A 27470-nucleotide genomic window follows, 5' to 3' on the forward strand; every position below is an offset into this window, starting at 1 on the left:
ATGCATAAGTAATCAATATTGTATTTAGGAGTATGTGTGTGTGTGTGTGTGTGTGTGTGTGTGTGTGTGTGCGTGTGTGTGTGTGTGTTAAAACTATACAGAAGGGGACTCCCCTGGTGGCACAGTGGTTAAGAATTCTCCTTCCAACACAGGGACATGGGTTCGAGCCCTGGTCTGGGAAGATCCCACATGCTGTGGAGCAACTAAGCCCATGCACCAAAACTACTGAACCGAAGCACAACTACTGAGCCCACGCACCACAACTACTGAAGCCCATGCACCTAGAGCCCATGCTCCACAACAAGAAAGCCACCACAATGAGAAGCCCACGCACTGCAACAAAGAGTAGCCCCTGCTCACCACAACTAGAGAAAGCCTGCTCACAGCAACGAAGACCCAATGCCGCCAAAAAAAAAAAAAAAAAAACTATACAGAAAAACAATGGAGTGATAAAATAGAAATTCAGGAAAAGTGCCTTACCTCTGGGGAAGAAACAGATCAAATAAGACAAAAGCACTTAGGCCTTTGAAGGTATTGATAATGTTCTTTATTTTTTTAAGCTTACTAGTAAGTATCCAGAATTTTAAGTTATTATTCTTTATATGTTATAAATATCTTTTGTATGTAGAAATACTAGGAAAATGTTTTTATTTAAGGGTTACAAAAGAATATACAAAAGTAAAGTCTTCCTCCAACCCCTAAAACCCAGCTTCCCTCCCACGTTAGTAATTTCTTATGCATCTCTCTAGAAATATTATTTCCCTACTCTTCTATTAAATGGTAGCACACTCTACTCACTGTTCTATACCTTTATTTTTCATGTAAAGGTATTAGAGCCCATTTTCACACATATATTAGATATAGATGTACACACATTATTTATAAGAGATGTGTATATATAATCTCATGTATGCCTTTCACAAAGGTACGTTTATACATATGTATTACAGCAATAATTTCATATCAGTTCATAAAGACTTCATCTCTTCAGAGCTGCAAAAGTACTACACTGTGTGGTTGTATCATAATCAGTGACCAGCCATTAGTTCATTTATAATATTTTGCTATTATAAACAGTGCTGCAGTGAATGACCTTGTACAAACATCATTTTGCACACATACAAGTATATTCATAGGATAAATTCAAGAAGGGAATTTGCTGGGTCAAAGGATATGAACGTTTGTAATTTTGATAAATACTGCTCTCTACAATAACAGTGCCATATACATTTCAACCAGCAATGAAAAGGTTGCCTGTTTCCATACACTCATGCCAACATAGTATGTTACCAAACACGTTGATATTCGTCAACCTAGTAGATGAAAGATGGTATGCAGAGTTGTTTTAATTTAAATTTCCTTATGAATTAGGCTGAATATGTTTTCATGTTTGGTCATCTATATTTTCTTTTCTGTTTAATTGGGCTTAAACTCAATTTTGGTTTTTTTTGGCTGTGCCATGTGGTTTGCAGGACGTCAGTTCCCCGACCAGGGACTGAACCCGGGCCATGGCAGTGAAAGCCCAGAATCCTAACCACTAGGCAACCAGGGAACTCTCTAAACTCAACTTTTTAAATTAGCGCTCTACAACTAGGTTTTCATGTAAAATTACTATTAAAATCTAATATCTTAAAATCCACTCATTATATAGACCAATAGCATGTAAGCTGTAAGACTTGTCTACACATCAAATGAATTCATTTCATGAGTTAAGCTTCCAAGTGCAGGGCACTGCGCACGCAGAAGAGCTACCGAGTCCTCACTGTGGTTTACAGGCCCTATGTGAGCCGGCCCCTGCCTGTCACTCCATATCACTCTCTTACTTGCTCACTATGAACCTTCTTTCAGATCCTTGAATCCCTAGAGTCCCTCAAGTTAATTCCTCACTCAGGGCCTTTACAGTTAATGTTACATCTGACAGGGATGCACCAGCTCCGTTATCTTCCCCTGGTCTACTCCTTATCATCAGCTCAAACGTCATCAAAGCCACATGCCTAACAACTCAATTTCATCTCTAATTCTAATCTTCCAAAACAAAGTTGAAATACAAGACAACCACCAAGACTGTGAATTCTGTGAACATATGGGTCCGACATTTGGGACAGTATAGGAAACCTGTTTATTACTGCGGCACAAAAGCCACAACCGGGGCTTTAACGGCTAGGAAAAAGAAGAGAAATAGACTAATGAGATCCAGTTCCTGACCTCCAGAGTCTCAAATTTAGTGGCTATGCTGGTATGCAACAGTCTAAGAGGAGATTTCCACATTTTTAAAGAAGCCAGCTACCTTGAAAAATCACATATGGTAAATGATGGAAGAGCAATTATCCACTCAAGATTTGGAAAACACTTCCAAAAGATAATTCTAATTGTACTAAACAAGAACCCCACAACCCTGGCAGGATACTTAAAATAATAATTCTCTTGAATACATCAATTGCAACCTGCTATAAAATACTCAACCACTACTTTTAGAATCCCCAGTCATGACAACCAGAAATAAAAATTTTCAACAGAAATCAAACTGCTATAGACTAAGAAAAAATAAACTACAAAAATACCACTACTTAAATAGCACTGCTAGGCCATGATATCTGTATTTTCAATCCTTCTGTAGTCAATTTATCTATCTGTAGTATTTTATTATATTCCTTTAATATATTTCTTCTCCTCACACTCTTAGCAAATAACCTCACTCGCTACTTCAGAGAAAACAGAAGCCCTCAGAACTTCCTCCACTACTTAGGAACGTAACTGAATCTGCACTCATTCTCAAAAGTTATCCTCACCCCCACCCTGTGGCAATGAGATGGAAATAACTCCATCTCCTTTGCTAGCTGATTCTCTTAAACATGATACTGAAAGGTTAGAGTTCCCCAGGGTTTCTCAACCTAACTCTATAATCCTCACTTTCCCCAGGAGATCTTATCTATGTAGCCTTTGCCTTCCCACCATAAGCACTGTAGTCCAGGCCACCATCATCTACTACATGGAATGCTGCAACAGACTCCAAACTATTCTTCTACTCTCGGCCCTTTCCATTTCTTTTCCACCTACTAATAAGAGGGATGATTTAAAAACGAAATCTCGTCATACCCTTACAACACTTGGATGGCTTCACCTTGCTCTCTGAATAAAGTAAATTCTTAAAAAGGTCCTCCATGAGCTGCTTCTAACCTATTTAGCGGGCTTCATCTAACACCATTCTCTCTCATGCTTGCCACACTTCAAATACACTGGCATCCTTTCAGTTTCTTGAACACACCGTGGTTTTTACAACCTTCAGATTTTCAAATATAATCTTCCCTCCATCTGTGACATTCTCCCCTACTACTTCCCACTCCCCCGTCCAATAGCTAATTCGTAACTATCCAATGATCTTTCAGGGACTCTGCTTAAGCTACTCCTTCAGAAAAGACTTCCCTGAAGACTCAGAATAGATTAAGGTCTCTCATATACACTCTTATAACAACCTGTACTTTTCCTTCACAGCACTCAGGACAACTGTAATTAAAAAAGTAATTATACAATGAATGACCGCTCTTCAATAGATGATAAGTACCATGCATGGCCAAGGAGTGTATATAACTTGTTCACTATTCTGTTCCTAACACAAAACACAGTGTTTGGCAAATGAAGACATGATAAACATCTGTTGAATGAAAGAAGGAAATGTCAACTAATGAGAGCAAAAACTGGATTCAAATTACTTTAATATTCATTACAACACATGGAAGAGGGGTGGCATTTTGTTGAAGATCCATGTATTCATTCACTCATTTATTTATTAAACAACGATTATGCCAACGAAACATGTGCTAGCACTGCTTTAAGTATTTAGTGAACAAAACAAATAAAATCCCTGTCCTCACGGAGCTTACATCCTACTAGGGATGGACAATACTAACAAACATAAAATGGTACTGGTAAGAGGAAACCCACTGGGTAAAAGGAATTGAGAATCAAGGGGAAAGTGGGTTGCAGTTTTAAATAGGAAGGTTAAGGTAGGCCCTTTTAAAAAGGTGACATTTGGGGCTTCCCTGGTGGCGCAGTGGTTGAGAGTCCGCCTGCCGATGCAGGGGACACGGGTTCGTGCCCCGGTCTGGGAAGATCCCACATGCTGCGGAGCAGCTGGGCCCGTGAGCCATGGCCGCTGAGCCTGCGCATCCGGAGCCTGTGCTCCGCAGGGGGAGAGGCCACAACAGTGAGAGGCCCGCATACCGCAAAAGAAAAAAAAAAAAAAAAGTGACATTTGAGCAAAGGCTTGAAAGAAATGAGAAAGTCGGTCATGCAAATATCTAGAGAAAGTGTTCCAGGCCCACTCCACTTGGGAGAAAAAGTCCTCCCAACAAAGGAATGTTCTTGGTGTGTTTCAGGAACAAAGCAGCCAATGTGCTACAGCACAGTGAGTGAGAAGGAGGGCAGCTGGAGAAGAACTCAGAGTGGTAAGCTGGGTGAATGGAGGTGGAAGAAGGTAGGCACAAAATGATATGGAAGACCCTAGGCCAGTGCTGTCCAATGGAAGTATAATATAAGCCACATGCATAACTTTAAATTTTCTAATAGCCACATTAAAAAAAGGTGAAACAGAAATCAGGGAAATTAATTAATAATAAAAGTTAACATTTTATTACAGCTAATACCCCCAAATATATCATTCCAACGTGTTATCAATGTAAAAAAATTGAGATATTTTACTTTTTCTGGTACTAAGTCCTCAAAATCTAATGTGTATTTAATACACTCAGGTTGGATTAGCCACATTTGAAGTGTTCAATTGTGGATAACAAAATAGACAGCACAGCTGTAGGCCATTCTAAGGACTTTAGATTTAGAAAAATGGGGAGGTTTTGCAGAGTTTTGAGCATAGGAGTAACATGATTTAAGTTCTTAAAGGACCAGACTACTTGTTGAGAGTACACTGCAGAGAAATCTAAGTGAGGGATGGTAGTGGCTTGGAAGGTAGTTGCAGTGAAGTAGTGAGAAGAAGTCAGATTCTGGATTTATTTTGAGGGTAAAGCAGAAAGGATTTGTCAACCATTTAATGTGATGTGTGAGAAAAAGAGAGGGAGTCAAAGATATTCTGAGGTTCTGGTCTGAGCAATTGAAAGGATGCAGTAACCGTCAAATGAGATGGGGAAGACTCCAGGCGATGACCATCAGTTTGATTTTAGACAAGTGTTAGGTTGCTGATTAGATATACAAGTGGAGATCTAGAATAGAGAGATGAGTTTAAGAATCTAAAGTTCAGGAGAGAGGTCCTGATTGTAGATAATTTTGAGAACCATTAAGATACAGACAACAGTCAAAGCCACAAAACTTGGATGAGATCACTAAAAGAGTGAATTTAGATACAACAGACATGAGGATGAAGGATGGAATCCTTGATTCTGAGAAATTCCAAGGTAAGAAATTGGGAAGAAGAGGAGGAACCAGCAAAGTAATGTGAGAAGTGACAAGTGAGATAAAAAGAAAATTAAGAGAGTGAGACATCCTGAGAGCCATGAGAAGAAAATGTGGCAAGGAGAGAATGATAACCTTTGATTCTCCTTTTGGTTCCTTTAGTTTGTCTAACATAATGTTATTTCTGTCATACATGAAGATAGTGCCATTAATCTCTTTTCAGTAAAGATATACTTTTTAGTTTGCTCACTTAGCAGTTATCAAGGTCTGTTGTGATCTCTTGTCACCCCTATCTTTTAAGCAACAACTATCCCAAATAGGGAATGCTGGTCTCTATACTGAGCTTTCCTGTTACGAAGCTCAAAGAGAAGACTATGATGCTGTTAAAAAAAAAAAAAAAATCAATTAATCACTGGTCTAGGAGTTAAGCTTCAGTCTTCCTCTGCCACTTGGTTATATGAACTTGGCGACATACTTAAGAGAATCAGTTTCTTCCTCTGTAAAATGGGGGTGTTCCTGGCTGCTGCCTCCACCCAAAAATCCACCATAGTTAAATAACAATACGTATCACTGTACTTCAAAAACACAAAATAAAAAAATTTTAAGTATTGTACCCAAAAAGGGTTGTCATCCTAGCCAACAAATTAGACCTTATTAACTGCTGAGAAGGGTTGCTAGCAAGAAATATCACAGAACTAGCCTCCAAATGATAAATGTTAATCCAAACTGGACAACATCTGGAAGTTTAAGAATTGGAACTGCCTGCAACGATGTTCTCCGAAAGCACCAAGTAGTCTAAGTTTATGGTTGTAAGCCACTAAAATATACCACCTTTTCCATTCCAGATCTCTCTTCACGTATCAAACTCCTTTCCCCCCGCAGCCCACATCCCCAGCATCGGAGACAGAGCCAAGTCTCTGCCTCGGTCCCTACGGGTGGCTGGAAGGGTGTCAATGTATACCCCCTCCCACTCCCGTCCTAGGGTGGACAGCTCCAGAAAGGAGTGAAACCTCTGATAAGGTCGTTTTTAAGTAGCAACGACCCTCTAGAGAACTTAAGAGTCCAGAAAGAGTAGAGGCTTATCGGGCCCCCAGTGCAGACCCGCACCTAGGAGAGTCCGGCTTGCACTGTGCAGCCACAGAAGACCCGGCGCCAGAGCTATTTTCCCCGCAAGCCCAGACGACCCCTCGCTTTACCTCTACCGAGGCATCTTACAGCCGCCGCCATGTTGACCATTCCGGATTGTGTTGACGAAATTGGTCCCACGCTTCAACTTGGAAAGAATTTACAAAGTGTTCCTATCCGGAAACGGCGGAGGGGGAAGGGATTCGAAGGAGCAAGAGGAAAGGAGGTGGGACCAAAGTAAGCCTTCGAGCTGGCGCGGGAGGGCGCGCCGCGCGGGTGCCCCGTGGCTGTGTTCCCGTTAGTCCTGCGTGCTGTGCAGAGCCCAGTGTTTCCTGGTTCCGGTTCGACAGTTCAACCATCTTCAGGGAAACGTGCCCTTCCTGGAAAGTACGGTCCTGTTGGCGATGCTCCAACTATTTTATTCCTTTTTATTTTTTTCTTTTTGATTCTGCAAGTGTACTCAGAACGATCATTTTAAATTGTGAGAGTACCCAGGAGAGCATGAAAAACAGAAAATCTGAATAATCTCACCAGCTTCCACCGCCACGTTTCCAGCCTCGTAAAGACTTTTAAAAATTAACCAGGCTGTCCACTACCACCCAAGGGACGTGTCCCACTCACTAACAAACTCTTTTGAACTCATCGCAAGATCAGCGTGGTTTTCAGTTAATCTGAACATTAAGCAGTTCTACATTTTCCCGCTGCTGACAAACTGTGCCATTAGGATCAACTGAATAATAAAACTTGACAAATTTATATAACACTTCTAGTTTTAAAATGGCAGATCTAAGACCTACGCACAGGTTATTCTGACCGGGGCGGGGGCGGGGGGGGAGAGAAAAAAAATCAGTATCCTTTCCATTACGTCACAACTGTCGGTGTAGTTTATCTAAAACAAATCTGATCACGAATTATATCACTTCCCAGTTTAATATAAAACCCTCGCGTGTCTACCTCGAGCTCGCTTCTGGCCTCCGCCTACCTCCCTGGCCTCAACCCTCTGCCCGCAGCCCACCCCCATTCAACCCCATTCACACACACGGTTTCTCACCTCCAGGCCTTTGTTCACTCTGTCCCCTCTGGAACATCCTGTACCGTATCACCTCGGTAACTTTTTTTTTTTTTTTTTTTAATTTAAGACTTCAACTCAGGGTTTATTCACTAATGAAGCCTCCCTCTTCCTTTCCCAGGCTGATTTATGGCCACCTCTTCCCGGTTTTGTACAAGGCTTACACCTGTTTTTGTTTATCTGTTTGTTTTATACAATTTTATTGAGTTATAATTCACATACCATACAATTCACCAGTCTAAATTGTACAGTTCAATGGGTTTTAGTATATTTATAGAGTTGTGTGACCATCACCACGTTATCTGTTTTTCTCAACTAATCTTCTGAGCTCTTGGGAACAGAAATCATGTCTTACTCATTTTTGTAAACTCAGCACATACTACCTGCCTGGCACATAGGAGGCTCTCAACAAATATTTGTTGAATAAGTGAATATTATATGCACACATGAATTATTGACTCGATTAGAATGGCAAGCTTGCAAATTTGCTTCTATGAAGCTGCCCATAGGACTGGATCAAAGTAGGATTTTCATAAATGCTTTATTTTGTATTTGTATACTGTACTCATCTACATGAAGTATAAGATTTCTAATTTATTTGCCTGCCTTGCCAACACCTAAGCAGTTACTTCAAAAGTTCCACACCCATTTATGGCTGTTATACAAAAAAAAATTAGAAAAAACGGAATCTACCTTTATAACTTTCTTTCCTGTCTCCCTCCTTACCCTTCCTCCCTTCCTTTCACAAATACATGAGTGCCTGCCATGTGTCAAGCAGTGTGCTTGGCTATGCACAGATATGGTGAATAAAAGAGCCGTTGCTCTCATGATACTTAAAAATGAATTTCATGTAAGGGTAAATGCCAGAATTAGAGCAACTTCACTTAATTTATCTCAGACAAAAACCAAACATTCGGATTAGAGATTCTGGTCCTTAGACTCTACATCCCTTCCTTTTCGTAGTTGGGATCAGTTGGCCCCCATGTGTGTGCTTCTTTATGTCTCCTGTTATAGTAAGAGAATTTAAACATCCGATATTAGGATTTAGAGTAACATTTAATGTGCTTGTAGTAGTAGCTTTATTGAAACAATGTCCTGTAGAGGTGCAGCTTACCTGATTGTCCACTTTGGGCACCAGAACTTGATAGCATTAGTCAGGTGGGGTCCAGAGTCCAGTTATCTATATATAATAATATATAAAGAGGTTATTTAGCTTGAGACTTGTAAAAACCACAAAAACGCACACTCTGAGATGGGAACTCCAAGCCTCTAAATATTTAACACACAATGAGGTTCTCATTAAAGAGAAGCAGTAGAGCGTTTTAGTTAAACAGTGGTGCTCTGGAGCAAAACTTCCCAGGTTTGAATCCCAGTATCATCACTTACTAGTTGTGTGACTTGGGGCAAGTTACTATACCTTTCTGGGCCTTAGTTTCCTCACCTGTGAGATAATTTACTGAGGTACTTACTACCATACCTGGCACAGAGTAAACACTCATTAAATGTTAAATGTTGTCATTACTAAGGAACCAGGGAGAGCTCTTAACCAGAGAGGTAAAATGAATACGCTGTTCTAGTAACCTTTCTTCCAATATCTGCTTAATTCTTAATATGATACATGCTATTCTTGTTCCTATATGTGCTAGGATGTCACCTTCTTTATATGAGAACTCATTAGTATTTTCAGAAAGTCTTTAGGCTGTGGTTATGTACTTCCTCAAAGTTCACTTTAAAGCAACTTTTCCCAATTGATTTCTAGGAAGGTTTTTACTCTCCAGGAGTCTTGGCATCATGCCAGCTGCCTGCTTGGCTGATTTCCTTGGGAAAAGTTTCTCAATATTTGCCCAACCTTATAGTTCTCTTGATCTGTGTTCTCTGCCTTTCTCAACTGTCTTCCAATTGAGCTGGAAACTCCTTTGCAAGAAGAGTCTCTTCCCATTTGTAGTTCAAGTTGAAAATGAGTACTCTGGACAAAAAACGGAACTCTGTGACATTTCCTACTTCATTAGTGTGCAACAGAATCACCCAGAAGACTTGTTAAAACTCAGATTGCTGTGCTCTACCCCCCAGAGTTTCTGATCCAGTGGGCCTGGGGCAGGGCTCATTAATTTGCATTTATAATAGGTTCCTGGGTGATCCTTATATACTAGTCTAGAGACCACACTTTAAAATCCACTTCCTATGTAATATCACGAAACATTTACATCCATACCGATCATTAACTTGGGGAGGAGTCGTTTTATTTAACAATTTTATACTTGATATAATATAATAAAAGCATGAATTTCCCCATGGCATATGTCTCTAGGACCAGACTCTACCCACTCTTATTTTCTCCTTTATACAGAAACTGCTATTCCACATCTGGATTTCAGCTCCAAAACTGTCCAGCTGTCAGCTGGAGAATTTTCAATGTCTGCCTGTCTACCTATCTGGATTTTAAGTATTACCAGCTCCTAGGTTCCCTTCCCTCCTTGTGCTTACTTTATACTCAGATTATTGTTTTAATAAAGAAATCACCATCTAGAATAATAATTTCTTAGAAGATTGAAAGTTTGGTGAAGAATTGAAACTCATTTTGTCTTGTCCTTCCCATATATGGGTGTTTCTCTGTCCAACAAACCCTAGGAGATTGTTTTAATTCCAGATTGAATTAGGAGGTTTAGAACTGTCCAGTGGAATGCTGGTAAATGTTTGACAACCAGCCTTCCAGTACAAAAGACACAAATTTATAGTATTTGCCAATCTCCATGGTGTAAACATTCCCAGAATAGGTGATTTCAAGCTGTCATACATCAAATCAACCAACTCACAAAATTCTGACAACATAGCACTTGGTTCTCACATGACTACAGCACTACTGGAAGTTTCTTAGTAAAAGCCTTTGGTTACTTTTAGAAGGCCTACACTAAACCAATTCATCCTAGAGCCACACTTCTCAAACTTTAATGTGAATACAAATCATCTGAGAATCTTATTAATATGTAGATTCTAATTTAGTAGGTCTGAGGTAGAGCCTGAGATTCTGATTTCTTGTTAGAAATCTGTTGGCTCCTAAGTGATACTGAGGCTGCTAGTCCGTGGACCACACTTTGAGTAGCAAGGCCCTAGAACACATCCTGGAGCAAAATTCATATTTCCATCGTTAGTCCCAAACCAGAACCTTCTGAATAGGTCTCTTCCTAATACAGAGTATAAACTTAAGTGGATTCCCAAATTTCTAGGTACAAACTCCATGACCTCCATCACTCAGTGGAGATACTAGAAATATCAATAACTTCCTGCCCTGCCTACATCTGCTGCTGTTGGAAACTTTCCTCTCCCACATAAATAAAATTCCACAAGCCCCAGCTATTTGGATCAGTGGAAACCATCTGACTCAAGGAAAATCTGTTCATACTGTAGCCAGTGATCCGGCTTGAAAAGAGAAGCTGGGCCAGTCATCCTTCTCACAGAACTGGAATTGGGAAAATGAAGGGCTGAAACATTTAGGTGGGAGAACTCAAGCTGTAAGGTCATGGCATAGATTCAAGGCTAGAGAAGCCTTGAAAGGCAAGCTGGGGTTATTAGCAAGCAGAAATGATGCCTGAGTAGAGTCACATGAAGCCAGTCAGTTTCAAGAATAGAATGGAGTGAGGATGCCTTGGAAAGCAGAAATATCATGAAGAAGAAAGAGAGCTACCCGCCTCTGAGAGGAAGATAGCAAATGCTGCCTCAGTTCCTATTTCTGTCAAGCCTGCAGTATCACTGTTCCTCTCCCTACCTTCTTGTGAGATCCGTATCTACCATATATATCCCTACAACAACTCCTGTTTTCTTGAGCTATCACCAGTGAATGTCTTTATTTTCTAAACCAACAAAGACCTAATTAAAATCATGGGACTCTAGTTATTCTAGTGAAGATGCATGAATTGGCAGCTCTCTACCAGAATTAGTAGCAAAGCCTTAATCATGGAATCTCAGAGTTTGAAAAGTTAGATGTATAAACCCTCTCCGTGATACTCAAATTTCTGGTTACAGATGAAGGAACAGAGGTACTGAGAAGTTCAGTAACTTGCCCAATTAGTGCATAGTTGAGTTGGGATTTGAATCCAGGATGCCTGACTCCAGAGTCTATGTTTGTAACCAGCAGTATACATGTATCACACACATATTTCTTGCCGGACATTGTGCTAAGCATGTAGTAGCTTGCTTAATTAAAGATAAAGAAACTGAGGCTCCGAAAACTTAGTGAGTTGCCCAAGGCCACACAAGTAGTGTTCGAGCCTAACAACCCAGTCAGTGCATTTGACCATCACCCCCCCCCCCACCGCCTGCCTCCTGCTTCACTGCCACCCTGAAACTCTGGTGTTTATACATACATACACCTATGACTCAGTTTTCTTTTTCTTTCGGTACGCGGGCCTCTCACTGTTGCGGCCTCTCCTGTTGTGGAACACAGGCTCCGGACGCGCAGGCTCAGTGGCCATGGCTCACGGGCCCAGCCGCTCCACGGCATGTGGGATCCTCCCGGACCGGGGCACGAACCCGTGTCCCCTGCATTGGCAGGCGGATTCCCAACCACTGCGCCACCAGGGAAGCCCTGACTCAATATTTTTCATGCCAATGTTTTACATTAGAAAATGGCCAGGTAATATCAGAGTGTGTGGAAGAAAGTAAATAACATGTAAGCACCTATACATTATTTTTTTCTTCAAAGCCAAGGGTGGAAATCACAAGCACCAACAAAACACTAATCGGAGTTAGTTTTTCTTTATCTCTAATGCACGCAGAGGTAAAACTTGTTTGAAATATTTATCTAAAACATGGCAATGCATTTTTTTAATGTTATAAATCTGAGAAAAGTAACAATAGCAACAAAGCAATTCTCAGGAAGAGGTTTTATTTTTATAGAAGAGTGTGCAAACTCATGAGAGGAAGCAGTAAGGATTAAAAGGATGTGACTCTCGTCCTCCCTTCTGTGCTGTGTGGCTTTATTGTTTTGTTGACTTAGAAGTGAACCTGACATTTTGTTGTTGCACTCCTTTCAGGTCCTTTCTTTGAAATTAGGTCAGACAGAGGCTGAGTTCCTTTCCGAGGTCTGATTAGGGACTAATAAGGAGTTAATAATCTTCGTATTAAGATTAAGTAATTATTTCTTAGTTATTTTTATCTGAAAAATATTGAATCAAATACTCCAGTATTCACCCATGTACAGCAGCATCTCATCTTGATCTAAATTATTTTTTTCCGTCTAACAGTTTTGCTGTTGTTGCTACTGGGTTAGCCTTTTTCTTCTTCCCATGGTTATCAGGTGGAAGAGGTAGAACAGGGGTGGTGTTGGAGGGAATAGGGGATGGCATGGGAAGAAAAGAGGCTCAGAGTGGAGCGGGCTTTAACAATCAAGAAGCCAGAGGTTCAGTTCAGGTTTTCGTGGCATGGCCAACCCCAGCAAGCTGTGTTCCCACCCAGTGCCTCAGTTTTTCCATCTGAAAATAGGAATGACAACATTTTTGTGGCACTTGATTCTCCACTGCAGTTCCTCAGCTTCAGTGACACCTTGTGAATGTATGCTAAATAACTATGGATAATTGATAAGGGTTAATTTTTAATGGATAAATAATAGATGCTTTTCTGGCTCCTCTGGGACAGATGACAGAGCTCTAACCCAAGCAAAAAACAAAAACAAAAACACAACAGGTCAAAGGGATATGCGGGGACCCAAGGGGTGGGAGTAATTAGCATTTCTGACCCATCAGGGAAAATAGATTGTATTTAGAAAAATAAATAGATTTCTCCAAAAATCAAAGGAAAATAATAATGGCTGGGCATAGAGATAAGAATGGAAATTTTATACTGAATAAAATTTCTTCTCAACTGTCATAATTTAGGTTCTAAGATATGTACTGGTAATTGCTTATCTTTCATTAGTTTGAACCATTATAACTGGCAGAAAACATGTGATTCTTCAAGAAGATACAAGAATGCATCGCTCTCCTGAACCCTCTCCGGGGCAGGGCTACAGAAGATTAGGGAGAGTAAGACACCCTAGTGCTCAAGGCTCCACTATAGGAAAAGGCCCAACCCCTTCCATGGCTGACCGTGAGGGTTGGGATTTCTGCAGGGTTACCACAATTCACCATTTACACAGCACACATAACGGATTCAGGAAGTAGTGGCTATGTTACGGGAGGGTTCCACTTAACCCGAGTGGTGTTCACCCTAAGATCCAGACACGTGTTGGATGGACAAAGGACCTGCAGTGTGTTTTGCATGGCTCTGAGGAGCAGTTCATCCTAAGGGAGGTGAGAGCATCTGAAGGGCACAGGACCAGTGTGAAGGGAAGGCAATTCTGGATGTGTTCTTCAGGGCCCTGTTTCTACATGCTGCCTTCCAAGGACGAGCGTTAGAATCTGGGCAGGGAGGCAAAAGAAAAATATATAAAAGACATTGCACTGAGACCTCTGGGGGACCTGTGAGCACAGAACTTCTTGTCTATGGGAACCAGGTAACAGGGGGGACATCAGAGAAACTCTTCAATGCCATGTGCATTGACACACTCAGGACAGCTTTGGTGGCTTTGGCGCCTTTCTTACAGACAGCAACCAAAAGCAGCAGAAGAGGACAAAAAGTGCCGATGCCAGGCAGTAGCAAATGTGTTTGGGAACACCCAGCGAGAAGCTCCCTTGTTACGATCCTTACATCCATCCAGAACTTGGGAGAGCTTGCGAGCATTTTAGGGTGAAATATAGAACCAATAATTATTGGCCATGTCCTAAAGGCAGAGAAATACTGAAATTCTAGTTCACCCTCAGTCTGGAAAACACCAGCTGCGTGCAGAAAATGCTCTGAGAGTAAGACAAGCAAGTATGATTATATTTTTTTACAATAAGTTTGCGCAATTATTTACTAGGTTTCATTTAATGTTTAATTCCCCTAAATTTTCTTTGGCCAAAGATTAGCAGGGTTTTTTCCCTTGTACCTTTCTATAAAGTATATAATAAAATTTACAAAATAAAATATGACATACTGGACCATGTATCTTAACTTACTATTAACTGAATTAATACGAAATCCTGGTCTAATTTCCTAAATCTTATCAAGTTACCTATGACTATTTATCATATCTCTTATTCTATGAGAATTAAGTATCCTTCATAGTCTACAGTAAGAAAGCATTATCACAATTCATGGCAAAATCTGAATAAATTATGCTCACTGGCTAATCCTCCTTTGTCATTTATGTTGCCTCTTTCAAATAATTTAGTAGATTAGAAGGAAGCTTTATTTTTACAAAACTGTTCTGCCCTTATCATGTTGCCAAAAATCCACCTGCTACAAAAATGCTTCATTATCTTATACTCATTTTTCCTGACATTGTTTCTCCTTGCTATAATCTGCTAATTATTGATAATTTCTTATTTTAAAAGAATACTGTACTGGTTATACTCTATTTGCTACCAACTATATCCTTTCTTTATTCTGTCCACCCTGCTAAGTGTATCTTTGGTGACCGACTCTTTTATTTTTTTATTTTTTGGTTTTTTTGTTTTTGTGTTCCGCGGGTCTCTCACTGTTGTGGCCTCTCCCGTTGTGGAGCACAGGCTCCGGACGCGCAGGCTCAGCGGCCATGGCTCACGGGCCCAGCCGCTCCGTGGCATGTGGGATCTTCCCGGACCGGGGCACGAACCCGTGTCCCCTGCATCGGCAGGCGGACTCCCAACCACTGCGCCACCAGGGAAGCCCTCTATTATTATTAATAATGTTAAAATGAATATTTTCATCCATAGATTTTGCTAAGTATTTTTATTATTAAAAAAAATAGAGTTCTAGAAAAACAATTACTATACCAGAGAATAGGAACTATTTAAAGCATACATCTTAACTTTTTAAAAGTGGTAACATTTTATTTTTTGTGACAAAATTATTCTATTAAATCCAAATGAGGCAGAGGGTGTAAATTAAGAAGGGTCATTGAAAAGGAAATGAAGACATAAACAGATGGTTGAATAAAAACAGAAATAGAATTTGGAAACTAAGGAAATAATAACTAACCCTTATATAATACTTCATGGCTGGCCCTGTTCTAGGTGCTTTACATATAAAAGCATTTTATTCTATGACAGCCTATGAGTTGAGTACTAGTATATTATGCCCATTTTGTAGGTAAGGAGATTGAGGCATAGAGTGGTATTTAAAAACATACCCAAAGTCACAAAGCTAGTAAGTAAAGGGGGTGGCGACTGAACACAAGGTTTGGCTCCAGGCTATACTCTCAGCTATTATACTGTACTGCCATTGCAAGCATGTGTCAAATGTCTAATATGCATAATGCATTGTATGAGACATAACCAGAAAACTAAGAGCGTTTTGCTCACAAGAAATACGTATAACATTATACAAGGGAGAAACCTACTGCTAACTCACTATGGGAACAAATAAGAGAAAAAGACTAAGCCCAGGTGGGGAGAATCCCAGGTTTGGAATGAAAGTAGAACTTTCATTATTAACTTGAAGAATGTGTAGGTGTGGAAACTGATAAGGTGGTAAAAAATACTCAAAGGAGGCTGAATTTTAGGTAAATTGGTCATTAACAGCTGTCATCATTAAGTAATAAGCTTTGGGAAAATTAGCTTCAGATTAATGTATTTCAGTTAACCAAGTTTAGGCAACTGTTTTTGTTTTTGTTTGTTTAGATGGATTGGTTTCATATGAAAGCCTCCTTGAGCACTTACCCTGAAAACAAGTGAGAGTCTGAGGGTGAGATGGATATTAGTGGATCTCTGCCCTAGGGCTGTGGGTCAGCATCTCCAGAAGTGCTGGTTAAAATACACAATAGGCCCCACCCCTTTCAAATTCAGTAGGTCTAGCATGTGACAGGAGAATTTCCATTGTTCACAAGTTCCTAGGTGATGAGATACTGCTGCTGCCTGTAGGGGAAAACACTAGAAAGCCACCGCCCTAGAGGAATCTCAAACTAACTGGAAAGAAGGTTGGTATTTGGGAGGATTTCACCGCTGAGTTTGTAATGGAAGGTCAACAGGGGATTCTGCGTGGGGTTTGGCATTGCCAGGAGCCGAGACTGTCAGAGAGAATTCTGGGAAAGGAAGTGGCTTAGGAAGTTTGGAAACCAGGGAAGACTTGTGGGAGACCCACCAGAAAGAGCAGCTCTGGCCTGCTAAACTGAGTTGGTTTATCACTGTAATCCTTGGGGATTGAGGATTTTAATAAAGACGGGAGAAACTGTAATAATTTCATCACAAAACTCCTTTGACACTCATGAAAGTGAGTGATATCTGCCACATTCCATTAAAAATGAGAATAGAACTTAATGTAGCAGTACTAAAGAGCAATTATTTCTAAATGATCTTTTCCCAAACAAAAGTCTACAAGTGGGTTGCATCTTTGGTACAGGGGGATTTCTATTAGGCATTCTGTATTAGAAACTCAAGATAAATTTTTAATGCTGTAACAATATTTTTTAAAAAGCACTTCAATTTTTTCTTCGCTTCTGGTCGTAACTAATTGCCTAGGAGGGGAATACAGTTGATTTTTCTCGGCAGATTTTGACATTTAAAATAATTCATAAGCCCAAAGGGTAGGAATTTTCATTACTAAGGTTTACTTTTAGTAAATCAAATCACTGTTTTGTATAATGTTATCCAGCAGGATTTGTTCCATATTAAGAATCAAAAGAATATTGTAAGTGGGTATTAATAATATCTCAAATATATTTAAATTTTAGTAAGGAAGTAAAGTCAGCACAATAATAATATACATTTATCAGTGATTATACTGAGACATAACACTGGCAAATATTTCAGAGGCAGATAAAGCTAAGAAAAAGAGTTTGGAATAGAAAAAAAACAAAAACAAATCATTTAAGAACATTTGTTTTTCCAAATAGAACTATGAAACAATAGGGATTTTGTATCTATTAGTCGAAGGCTGTAATTCAACATTGGTGTCAGCCAACCACCTGTGTTAGTGCTTAGACTGGGATAGGTACCAGGCATAACTGGCACCCACCAAGAGTGGACTGTGCTCTAAGAGTTGCATGCCACAAAGAAAAATTTTTATTTCCACAACGGTTTGTAAATGCAACTGTGAATGCCTAATTCACATGAACAATAGATGGAAAGGAAAATGCTGTTCAGAACACAAAAGATCTAGAGAGGTAAATATCCAAAGCCAAAGAAATTTAATAAAAATTCATATGAACATCAAAGGAAGTAGGGGGAAAAACTCATTTGTGCATACAAACAAGTTTCCCTCTATAGCTACTAGCTTAGTCCCAAAAAACTACAGGAAAAGACTCAATAAAAATGTAATAAGGGAAAAAAAGAAAGGAAAATAGATTTAGTAAAAACTGACCTACTGCCAAAACATTAATTTTCCCTTTCTTTTTTCAAAGTGTATCCATCAATACCATTTTTTTTAGTAAGAACAATTCCAACTCAATTTTAAAATGTGAAATTCAATAAAATATAGCAAAGAAATCTCAGTATTTCAGATCCATTTTAACTTTATTCATTCTATCCCTCTCTCTCTCTCTTCCCAGGCATAGAACACAGAGAAATTATTTTTTGGCACTGGAGAAGACGTGAGTTTGTATATTTAAAGACTGTAAAGACTTACTAATGATGACCATAACATTTCTTATAGATAAGTTATAACCAAGATGCTAAGCTGTACCTGCAGTAAGTAGATATTTCTTATTTGGCTTACTCTTTCATCTTTTCCTGTCAAGCATTTACTACAGCAAATGACCCACTTATTTACTGCCATGGGAAAAGAAGCATTGCAGTACTACCTCTTTGTTCTGGGGAGACAACAGGGCTCAGGGGGCCAAACAGTAGTCTGGGGACACAGAGTCAATGAACTTTTTTTTTTTGTTTTTTTTTTGTTTTTTTTTTTGCCGTACGCGGGCCTCTCACTGTTGTGGCCTTTCCCGTTGTGGAGCACAGGCTCCGGACGCGCAGGCTCAGCGGCCATGGCTCACGGGCCCAGCCACTCAGCAGCATGTGGGATCTTCCCGGACAGGGGCACGAACCGGTGTCCCCTGCATCGGCAGGCGGACTCTCAACCAATGCGCTACCAGGCAAGCCCAGAGTCAATGAACTTTAACCTGTCTTTGCCATTTCTTACCTTCGGGATCTTAAGCAAAGTATTTACTCATCCATCCATTCATTCATTTAATAACTTTTTTAAAACTCAGGTAATAGCACCAGAAGAGTAGTCATGAGGAAAACCTAATTAAATAATATCAAAGAGTTTTGTCAACATAAAATGCTTATTTAATAATTCTTTTAGAAATTGAAATACTAGAAGCAAACCATTATATATAGAATGGATAAACAAGGTCCTACTGTATAGCACAGGGAAATATATCCAATATCCTGTGATAAACCATAATGGAGGGACTTCCCTGGTGGCGCAGTGGTTAAGAATCCACCTGCCAATGCACAGGACACAGGTTCGAGCCCTGGTCCTGGAAGATTCCACGTGCCGTGGAGTAACAAAGCCTGTGCGCCACAACCACTGAGCCTGTGCTCTAGAGCCCGCAAGCCACAACTACTGAAGCCCAGGCGCCTAGAGCCTGTGCTCCGCAACAAGAGAAGCCACCACGATGAAGAGTAGCCCCGGCTCGCCACAACTAGAGAAAGCCCTTGCGCAACAACGAAGAACCAACGCAGCCAAAAAGAAATAAATTTATTTTAAAAAAAGAAAGTAAATGGGATTCTCTGGTGGCGCAGTGGTTGAGAGTCCGCCTCCCAATGCAGGGGACACGGGTTCGTACCCTGGTCCGCGAAGATCCCACTTGCCGCGGAGCGGCTGTGCCCGTGAGCCATGGCCGCTGAGCCTGCGCGTCCGGAGCCTGTGCTCCGCAATGGGAGAGGTCACAACAGTGAGAGGCCCGCGTACCACAAAAATAAATAAATAAATAAAATTAAAAAAAGAAAGTATGTTTTTTTTCAGCCTGAGAATCATATCCATTGCCTGAAGTATCTGGATGTCTGGATTACTTTTATAACAAAAGTAATATAATAATTCTAAGGTGTGTAAAGTAAAAATGGAAGGCTCTCTCCAGTAATCCCACTCCCTAGGAATAACCAGTTAGCATGTTTATTCATCCAGCACTTTTTTTCCTATGCACTAAATTATAGTAGGTGACCCAAGAGAGTAGAAATTTCCAAAGTACTGGGAAATTGGAGAGTTAAACCTCTTCTATAATTGGTGAAAGCCCAAGAGAATCTTGTTACCCAAAGATTGCCAACACTGTGTGCCTCTCCCAGTTGATCAGTGGTCTGTTGAATTTCCTTCTCACTCTAGTGTTTAAGTAGCAGGGTACAGGAACATATCTCTCTCTCCAACCCCTCCACAGTCCTACTGATGTCCATAAAAGTAAGAGTTGAAAACTTCAAAACAATCACAGTATCAAAATTTTGTCTTCACTCTTCACAGGGCTTTAGCTTGTCCTGTTAGTGATTGCTAGACTTGAACTTCATGATACCACATATTGGATATTTCCAGCAAGGAGGCCTTTAGTATATCCCCTTTCCCAGTTTATACTCTCATTTGGATCTGAGAGACCCTCATAATTCTGGCCAAACATGCATGTGAAAAACAGGCTAATGTTTATTCCTTCAATGCGTTTTTTTGAACACCTGCTTTAGGTCAGTGAATATTTAAGAAGGAATACCCTGAGAGGATATCAAGGCCAAACTTCTCATTTTATAGGTAAAAAATTGAGGTCCAAGAGGTGAAAAGATTCTTCCAAAATTACACATCTGGCTGGTTAAGCAGTCAACTCAGGACCTGGGTCTGTACCCAGGTTAGGGTACTATAGCAGGGAAAGAAGCTTCCAGGAGACATTAACTCCCAAAGAAAGCAAAATGAAATTTGAAAAAACAGATAAAATTTTAAGATAAATATACAAAATACAACATGATTAGTTGCTTAACAATCCTTTATGACTTCCAAGAAATTACTACTGAGAGCAGGAAAAACAACGCAATGTACAATAGACATCAAAGGCAAGATTAACAAATTAGTCTTCTTTCTGAGTAAGACATTCTATATGCCCCATGTGAACTGCTCATAAGATGTTTTCAATCAAAAGACTTTCCAGCAGCCAGAACAAAACCCAGTATTAAATTCTAGGAGTATATGCAGAGCCTGTTGCATTTTTTAAGCGTCATGGATCAGGCTGTTTTCTCAATTATATGAAAAACTGATGCCGATATATTTCTGTTCTAATGCTTTCTTTGCTTTATGCCACAGCTTAGTCTGCAAATGTATAATCATAGAAATAAAAGTATAATAGAAATAAGAGCTGATAGAGATTTTAATACACATCTTGAATGACCTTACTGAATTTACTTACCTGATTTTGATATTGTTGTACTCCCTGAGTGACACACATCCAGTTCACAAACACTCAGGATGTAAACATAGGCTGTTAGACAACCATCTTTTTTTTTTTTTAATATGGTGCCTTTCTTGCCACTCCTTTTCTTTTCTTTTTAGTTTATTTATTTATTTATTTATTGGCTGCGTTGGGTCTTCATTGATGCACGCAGGCTTTGTCTAGTTGCGGCCAGCGGGCTTCTCATTGCGGTGGTTTCCCTTTCTTGCACGGCACAGGCTCTAGGTGTGCAGGTTTCAGTACTTTTGGCTCGCAGACTCAGTAGTTGTGGCGCACGGGCTTAGTTGCTCCACGGCATGTGGGATCTTCCCAGACGAGGGCTTGAACCCGTGTCCCCTACATTGGCAGGTGGATTTTTAACCACTGCGCCACCAGGGAAGTCCCAGACAACTATCTTAAAAATAAATTTTTGGAAAGAAATTTTTTTGTTAGTTGGGAGCTGGTATTAGGTGAGACATACGGAAAAGAAAGAGATTTTAAAAATGTGTTTATCATTGGCTGATTTGCAGTTTGCCTTTCAGAATGACAAGCAGCTAAGTGCATGAGACTTATGTACTTGTGAGACTTATAAGACTTAGTCTTATGTGACTTAGACATATACAAGACTACTGAAGACTTTTGAAGGTAATACATTTTAAGATCTTTCATATTTACTTCACTTTTAGTTTGTCATTCCCATCTAATCCTTCTATTAGAAAACTCTCTCATATAAGGGGTTAATGCCCAAAATATCTAAAGAACTCGTACAACTCAATAGAGAAACAAACAACCTCTGATTAAAAAATGGGCAGGGGATCTGAATAGACATTTTTCCAAAGAAGACACATAGATGAACAACAGGTATATGAAAAGGTGCTCAACATCACTAATCATCAGGGAAATGCAAATCAAAACCACTTTCATACTTGTTAGAATGTCTACTATCAAAAAGACAAGAAATGACAAGTGTTGGCGAGGATATGGAGAAAAAGGAACCCTTGTGCACGATTGATGGGAATGTAAGTTGGTGCAGCCACTGCAGGAAACAGTATGGAAGTTCCTCCAAAAAACTGAAAATAGGACTGCTATACGATCCAGCAATTCCACCTCTGGGTATTTATTTGAAGGAAATAAAAATACAAACTCAAAAAGATATCTGCACCCATGTTCATTGCAGCATTATTTAGAGTAGTCAGGACATGGAAAGAATGTAAGTGTCCATAGATGGATGAATGGTTAAGGAAGATGTGAGAATATACATATACACAAAATGGAATACTATTACCCATAAAGAAAAAGGAAATCCAGCCATTTAGGACAACATTATGTTAAGTGAAATAAGTTAGACAGAGAAAGACAAACACCATACGATCTCACTTATATGTGGAATCTAAGAAGAAAAAATAAAACCCCCAAATTCAGAGACACAAAGAACAGATTGTTTCCAGAGGTGGGGAGTAAGGGGTGAGGCAAAATGGGTGAAGGTGGTCAAAATGTACAAATTTCCAGTTATAACATAAATAAGTCCTGGGTTTGTAATATGTAATATGGTGACTATAGTTAATAATACTGTATTGTATATTTGAAAGTGCGAAAAGAGGAGATCTTAAAAGTTCTCATCACAAGAAAAAAGAAAAATTTGTAACTATGTGTGAAGATGGATGCTAACTAGACTTATTGTGGTGATTATCTAGCTATATATATATGTGTGTGTGTGTGTGTATAAAATCATTATGTTGTACACCTGAAACTAATGTTTTATGTCAATTATATCTCAATTAAAAACTCTCTGATGATTTCTATTCATTTACCTTGATTTCAAGTAATTGTAGCTGCCCCATTTGTTTCACTGATATAAATCGTATTCCACAAAACTTCATTTGAATGAAAAGTCAGATCATTGTTCTATTCATTTAATACTATAATAGCCCCCTAACTCTCCAAAATTTTGATAATTGGTGCTAATTCATTGACATAGACAATTGGGTAAGTGTTCTCACTCTCATGCAGTCTTCAAAATATAGCTCATTAGAGAGCTCTCTTTGGATTCAGGGCAATTATTTAGACCTATAGAGTCTGTCTCCTGGGTTCCTCCAGCTCCTGTGCTTCAGGAAGCACTCTCTGCGTTAGCAGCTGCTAAAGTCTGGATTCTAAAGGATGAAATGTTTTGTCCTTCTAGATAACCACACAATCTATATAAATTTGCTACACAAGTGTTTAGTGAAAAATATTTCTACAATAGAGGTTGTGATTCAGAAATTTCGACATAATTAAAATCTCATTTAAACGTAAATATAAATAGCCTTATGAAATAATGTATAGCATGAAGATGTAGAAGAATCATGTTCTAAAGGTTAGAATGCTTGTATTTGAGATCTAGATCTGCTGCATATAAGCAGATCTTGTGAGTTTAAAGATGTCATTTGGCATCTCTGAGTTTTCTTATCTACTAAAAATGACAGTTGTGACATAACTCTGATTTTTTCAAAACAATGTGGTTTTAAAGATCAAATGAGCTGCTAGTACATCAAAAAGTTTTGTAAATTGTAAACTGCTCTACAAAATCAGAACTATAGTAATAAAATATTTGTTTAAAAATGCAAAGTAGTATTTCATTTTTCTTCTTTCACTAAAATTAGAAAAAACTGGTGAGGTTTAGAATGGCATTATATTTTTTGCCTTAATTCATCTTGTTGGATCTTTGCTACACAAGTCAGATAATGATTTTTATTGTCTCATCCGATTTTAATGAGGCAACATTGTTTATAATAGACAGCATGCATACATTTACCATGAAGAATTTAAACAGCTTCTGTAATATATTATGTGTTAAGGGAGGATGGGGGAGAAAAACACACTAGGTACAGATTTTTCACTTTACTAATAAAACATTTCCTAAATATCTTCTGGAGAAAATATACAGAAGGTGGGCTTCCCAGGTGGTGTAGTGGTTGAGAGTCCGCCTGCCGATGCAGGGGACACGGGTTCGTGCCCCGGCCCGGGAAGATCCCACATGCCGCGGAGTGGCTGGGCCCATGAGCCATGGCCGCTAAGCCTGTGCGTCCAGAGCCTGTGCTCCACCATGGGAGAGGCCACAACAGTGAGAGGTCCGCGTACTGCAAAAAAAAAAAAAAAAGAAAGAAAATATACAGAAGGCTATTCTACCAGAAGTTAAGAATTGCCAACTTGCAGTACAGAAAAACTTAAAAGAAAAAAAAATGAAAAGAAACGAAACTTGAAAGATAATCAAAGAAAGCCTCCAGGGAAGTCTTCTCTCCAGTCAAGAAGGATATGCTCAAAGCTTGCTTAAGTAAAGGGAGGAGGGAGCTATTAGAACAATAAGTATTGTTGATAGGAAAGAACATAAGAATGGTGCCAAGGGAGTGAAAAAGGCAAGGAAGATGAAGCACAAAAGCATGAGTGTTCTTAAGGGAAAGAGAAGTTGAAAAATGCTTACAAAAAGAGAGAAAGGTAATGAGTTAGGGAACTTGAGACCTCCCTGAGGTTACACGTTAAAGAAAGAGTTATTTATGTCTGTGTCTATCTCCACCACTAGATTCTTAGCTCCTTAAAGCAAGATGACATACTTTATTCATACTTGTGTCTCCCAGAGCAGCTAACTCAGTTCCTTGCTCATAGAAGGTACTCAAAGGGTACTGAGTTGAACCGGAGTAAAAGTTGCCTGCACTGCCGTTTAGATGCTGGCTATGAAACACAGTGATAGGCACATAGAAAGACAAAGCTCAGTAAGTATATGCTGGCTCATTATTTATTATACAAATTCTTAGTGAGCACCATGTACTAGGAAGGCTCTGAGGATAGAGCAATGAGTCATATGTACTTGGATTCTGTTTTGCTTTACAAAAATATAACCTCGATCTTCCAAGTTCAGCATTAGAAGAATTTCCAGATGATCAGGAGACGGTTAGACCGCATGGCCCTGCCTGTTTCCCCTGCCTTTCCATGGCCATTGGAGTCTTTAAACTGATTGCCATTGAGACAGCCATGCTGAGGGTGGAGGATGGGGTGAAGAGTCTCCTTTTGGCAGTCTGGTCCAAGCAAGGACAAATGACCCCTTCATTTTCTGTAATCCAGCTAAAATAGTTTATTAAAGATTGGAGGATAACAAAAGGTAAATAAAGCTAAATAACAGCATGAATTTGGAAAATCTGGGTTGAAGTTATACCTTGCCTCCAAAGCTCATGTGTTAACCTGGAGTGGAAAAAAGACAAAAAACACAAACAGGTCTTATCTGTGTCCGTCCTTCTTGTTTCCCATATGGGGGATCAGGGAGCCATCTTTTTTTTTTTTTTTTCCTGCGGTACACGGGCCTCTCACTGTTGCGGCCTCTCCCGTTGTGGAGCACAGGCTCCGGACACGCAGGCTCAGCGGCCATGGCTCCCGGGCCCAGCCGCTCCATAGCATGTGGGATCTTCCCGGACCGGAGCACGAACCCGTGTCCCCTGCATCGGCATCCACTGTATCCCCTGCATCTCAACCACTGCGCCACCAGGGAAGCCCAGGGTGCCATCTTTAATATTAATTATGAAGAGTACATTTCCAAACATTCTGACTCCCTGATCTTTGGAGATCAAATTTCATTTCATATCTGTTTTGGGCGCACCCACTCAATCAAACTTTCCCGTCTGAGACCTAGCTTCTTGCCTTGACAATTATCAACAAGAAAAGCCTGGCCCTTCAGACTGTACCACAACATAATAAGCTGAATATTCTCTCAAGAGATACATACAGTGCAGTATAATGAGACAGTTAGTCCATACAGTGAGGGTACTATATGCTCTAGAGTCTTCTTTCATTCCTAATTAGGGAAATGTGCTCTATATCTTTTAAAATAATAACAATAGAAAGCTAAAAGTTTGTTAATTGTGTCCATATATCCCACCAAATTCCATACGCATGTCACACACAAAGAAAAAATACTCTGTATGTACACAAGTCCAAAATTTGAATCCTGAACACTTTGGCTCAAAGTACTCTGTGAAGGGAAGGGGACTGTAGGGAAAAGATAGAGGGGGAAAGGAAGCTACTCTTCTCAAATTCCCCCTAGTGCTAGTATAGTTCCAGCAACACACAAATACCTCATGTGTCTTAGTAACAGTTCTAGGAATTCAGCTCATTTTATAGGTGTGGAAAACAAAATACCAAGGATCTAAGTGAGGAAGTCTATTCATGCTCAGCTTATAATTATTGTGCTAAATTAGACTGAATTGAGCTTCATGTCATCACTCAATAGATATTTACTGTGAATTTATTAGGTCCAAGCATTACAATATAACATAGTAGAAACATAGTTGCATACGTTCTCTGTCCTCAAATTACTTCCACTCTAGTAATGGAGGAAAAAAACACTCCACTAATGAGGAGGTCATTCATAGCCACTGAAATAGTATTTCATATGACAATAGTCGGGGAGTGAAAGCAACCATCTAGTCATTTAAAAAATGAATGGCTGGTGAGGAAAAATAAGCAATGAACATGTAATAGAATACTCCCTGGATGTGTTAGTTCAGGTTAAAAATCCTCAAGTTCCTTTAAAAATTGAATTTGCTCAGTTACATTGAGTCATTTATTCAGAGACAGCCTGAAGGTAGGGATATTAATTAGAACCAATTGTAGCGGATCCAAATCTAACACAGATCTCCACTTTAAAAGGCAGGGGAAGGAGGGACTGCAGAACAGCCTCTTGTTTCCAGAAAAGAATTGTTCCAGAAAGATCAGAAAGGAAAGGCAATTATGAAGAGAAGCTGAATCAGAAGGTAAGAAAAGAATTGAACAGAAAGAGAATGGCTGCTCTAAGAAGTAATACAAACTACATCTGACAGTATATTGTTGTGGCTAAGTATATGCACTTATACATCAAAAAGACCTGGATTTGGATCCTGGCTCCCTTGAAGAAAGTTACTTGATATCTTTGAGCCTCAGGTTTCTCATCTGTAAAATGGGGAAAATAATACCTCTTAATATGGCAATTGTAAAGGTTAAATAACCAAATGCAAATAAAATGTCTGGGACATCGTGTGCTCTCAGTTGGTAGAATAATAATTATGATTATTTGGTAATTTAAGCAGACTGTGTCCTTGAATTTAGTGAAGAGGTGGTAATCCACTCAATGGAATGTTAAGCAATCTTTAAAACACATTCTACAATAGCAATCCTTAATTAGTATGTACCCCCTCATGGGTGAGGGCATTTTGAGAATTTGTAGGGAAGGATTTTGGACATCATAATCGCATGAGTAGCAGTGGGAAGTGATACTTTGGATTAGTGGACAGGGGCTGGAGATGCTAGATGTTCTGAAATCCTCGGGAAAGTTCTGCACTTAAAAGGATGCATGCCCTTGCATCCTATGTGATTTTCGTATGTCCCTCTAGACATTCATGTAGGTAAAAAATCCGTGTATATATGATCTGAACCGAGACCTCAACTCCATTTTACCTAAAGCATAAATGTTTTTTTCATGGTTTT

General features: G+C 39.6%; 1 protein-coding gene across 7 annotated transcripts in view; it reads right to left on the reverse strand.

Moving 5' to 3' along the window:
- MRPL1 (mitochondrial ribosomal protein L1) overlaps positions 1-27470 on the reverse strand; it is a 102406-nt gene that overhangs the window by 61434 nt on the left and 13502 nt on the right. For 3 of the 7 annotated variants that reach the window (XR_009519520.1, XR_009519519.1, XM_060012303.1), the window contains exon 1: positions 6600-6836. Coding sequence is in view for 4 of the 7 variants with exons in the window: in XM_060012303.1 (XP_059868286.1) it covers positions 6600-6639 (40 nt within the window). In the remaining 3 variants the exon portion in view is untranslated. Of the gene's footprint in view, positions 1-6510; positions 6574-6599; positions 6838-8711; positions 8778-27470 lie in introns of those variants that run through there. The other 4 variants (XM_060012304.1, XM_060012302.1, XM_060012301.1 and 1 more) reach the window with 4 other exon arrangements.

This window comes from Delphinus delphis, chromosome 5, assembly GCF_949987515.2.
Source record: "Delphinus delphis chromosome 5, mDelDel1.2, whole genome shotgun sequence".
In the NCBI taxonomy this organism is placed as follows: domain Eukaryota; kingdom Metazoa; phylum Chordata; class Mammalia; order Artiodactyla; family Delphinidae; genus Delphinus; species Delphinus delphis.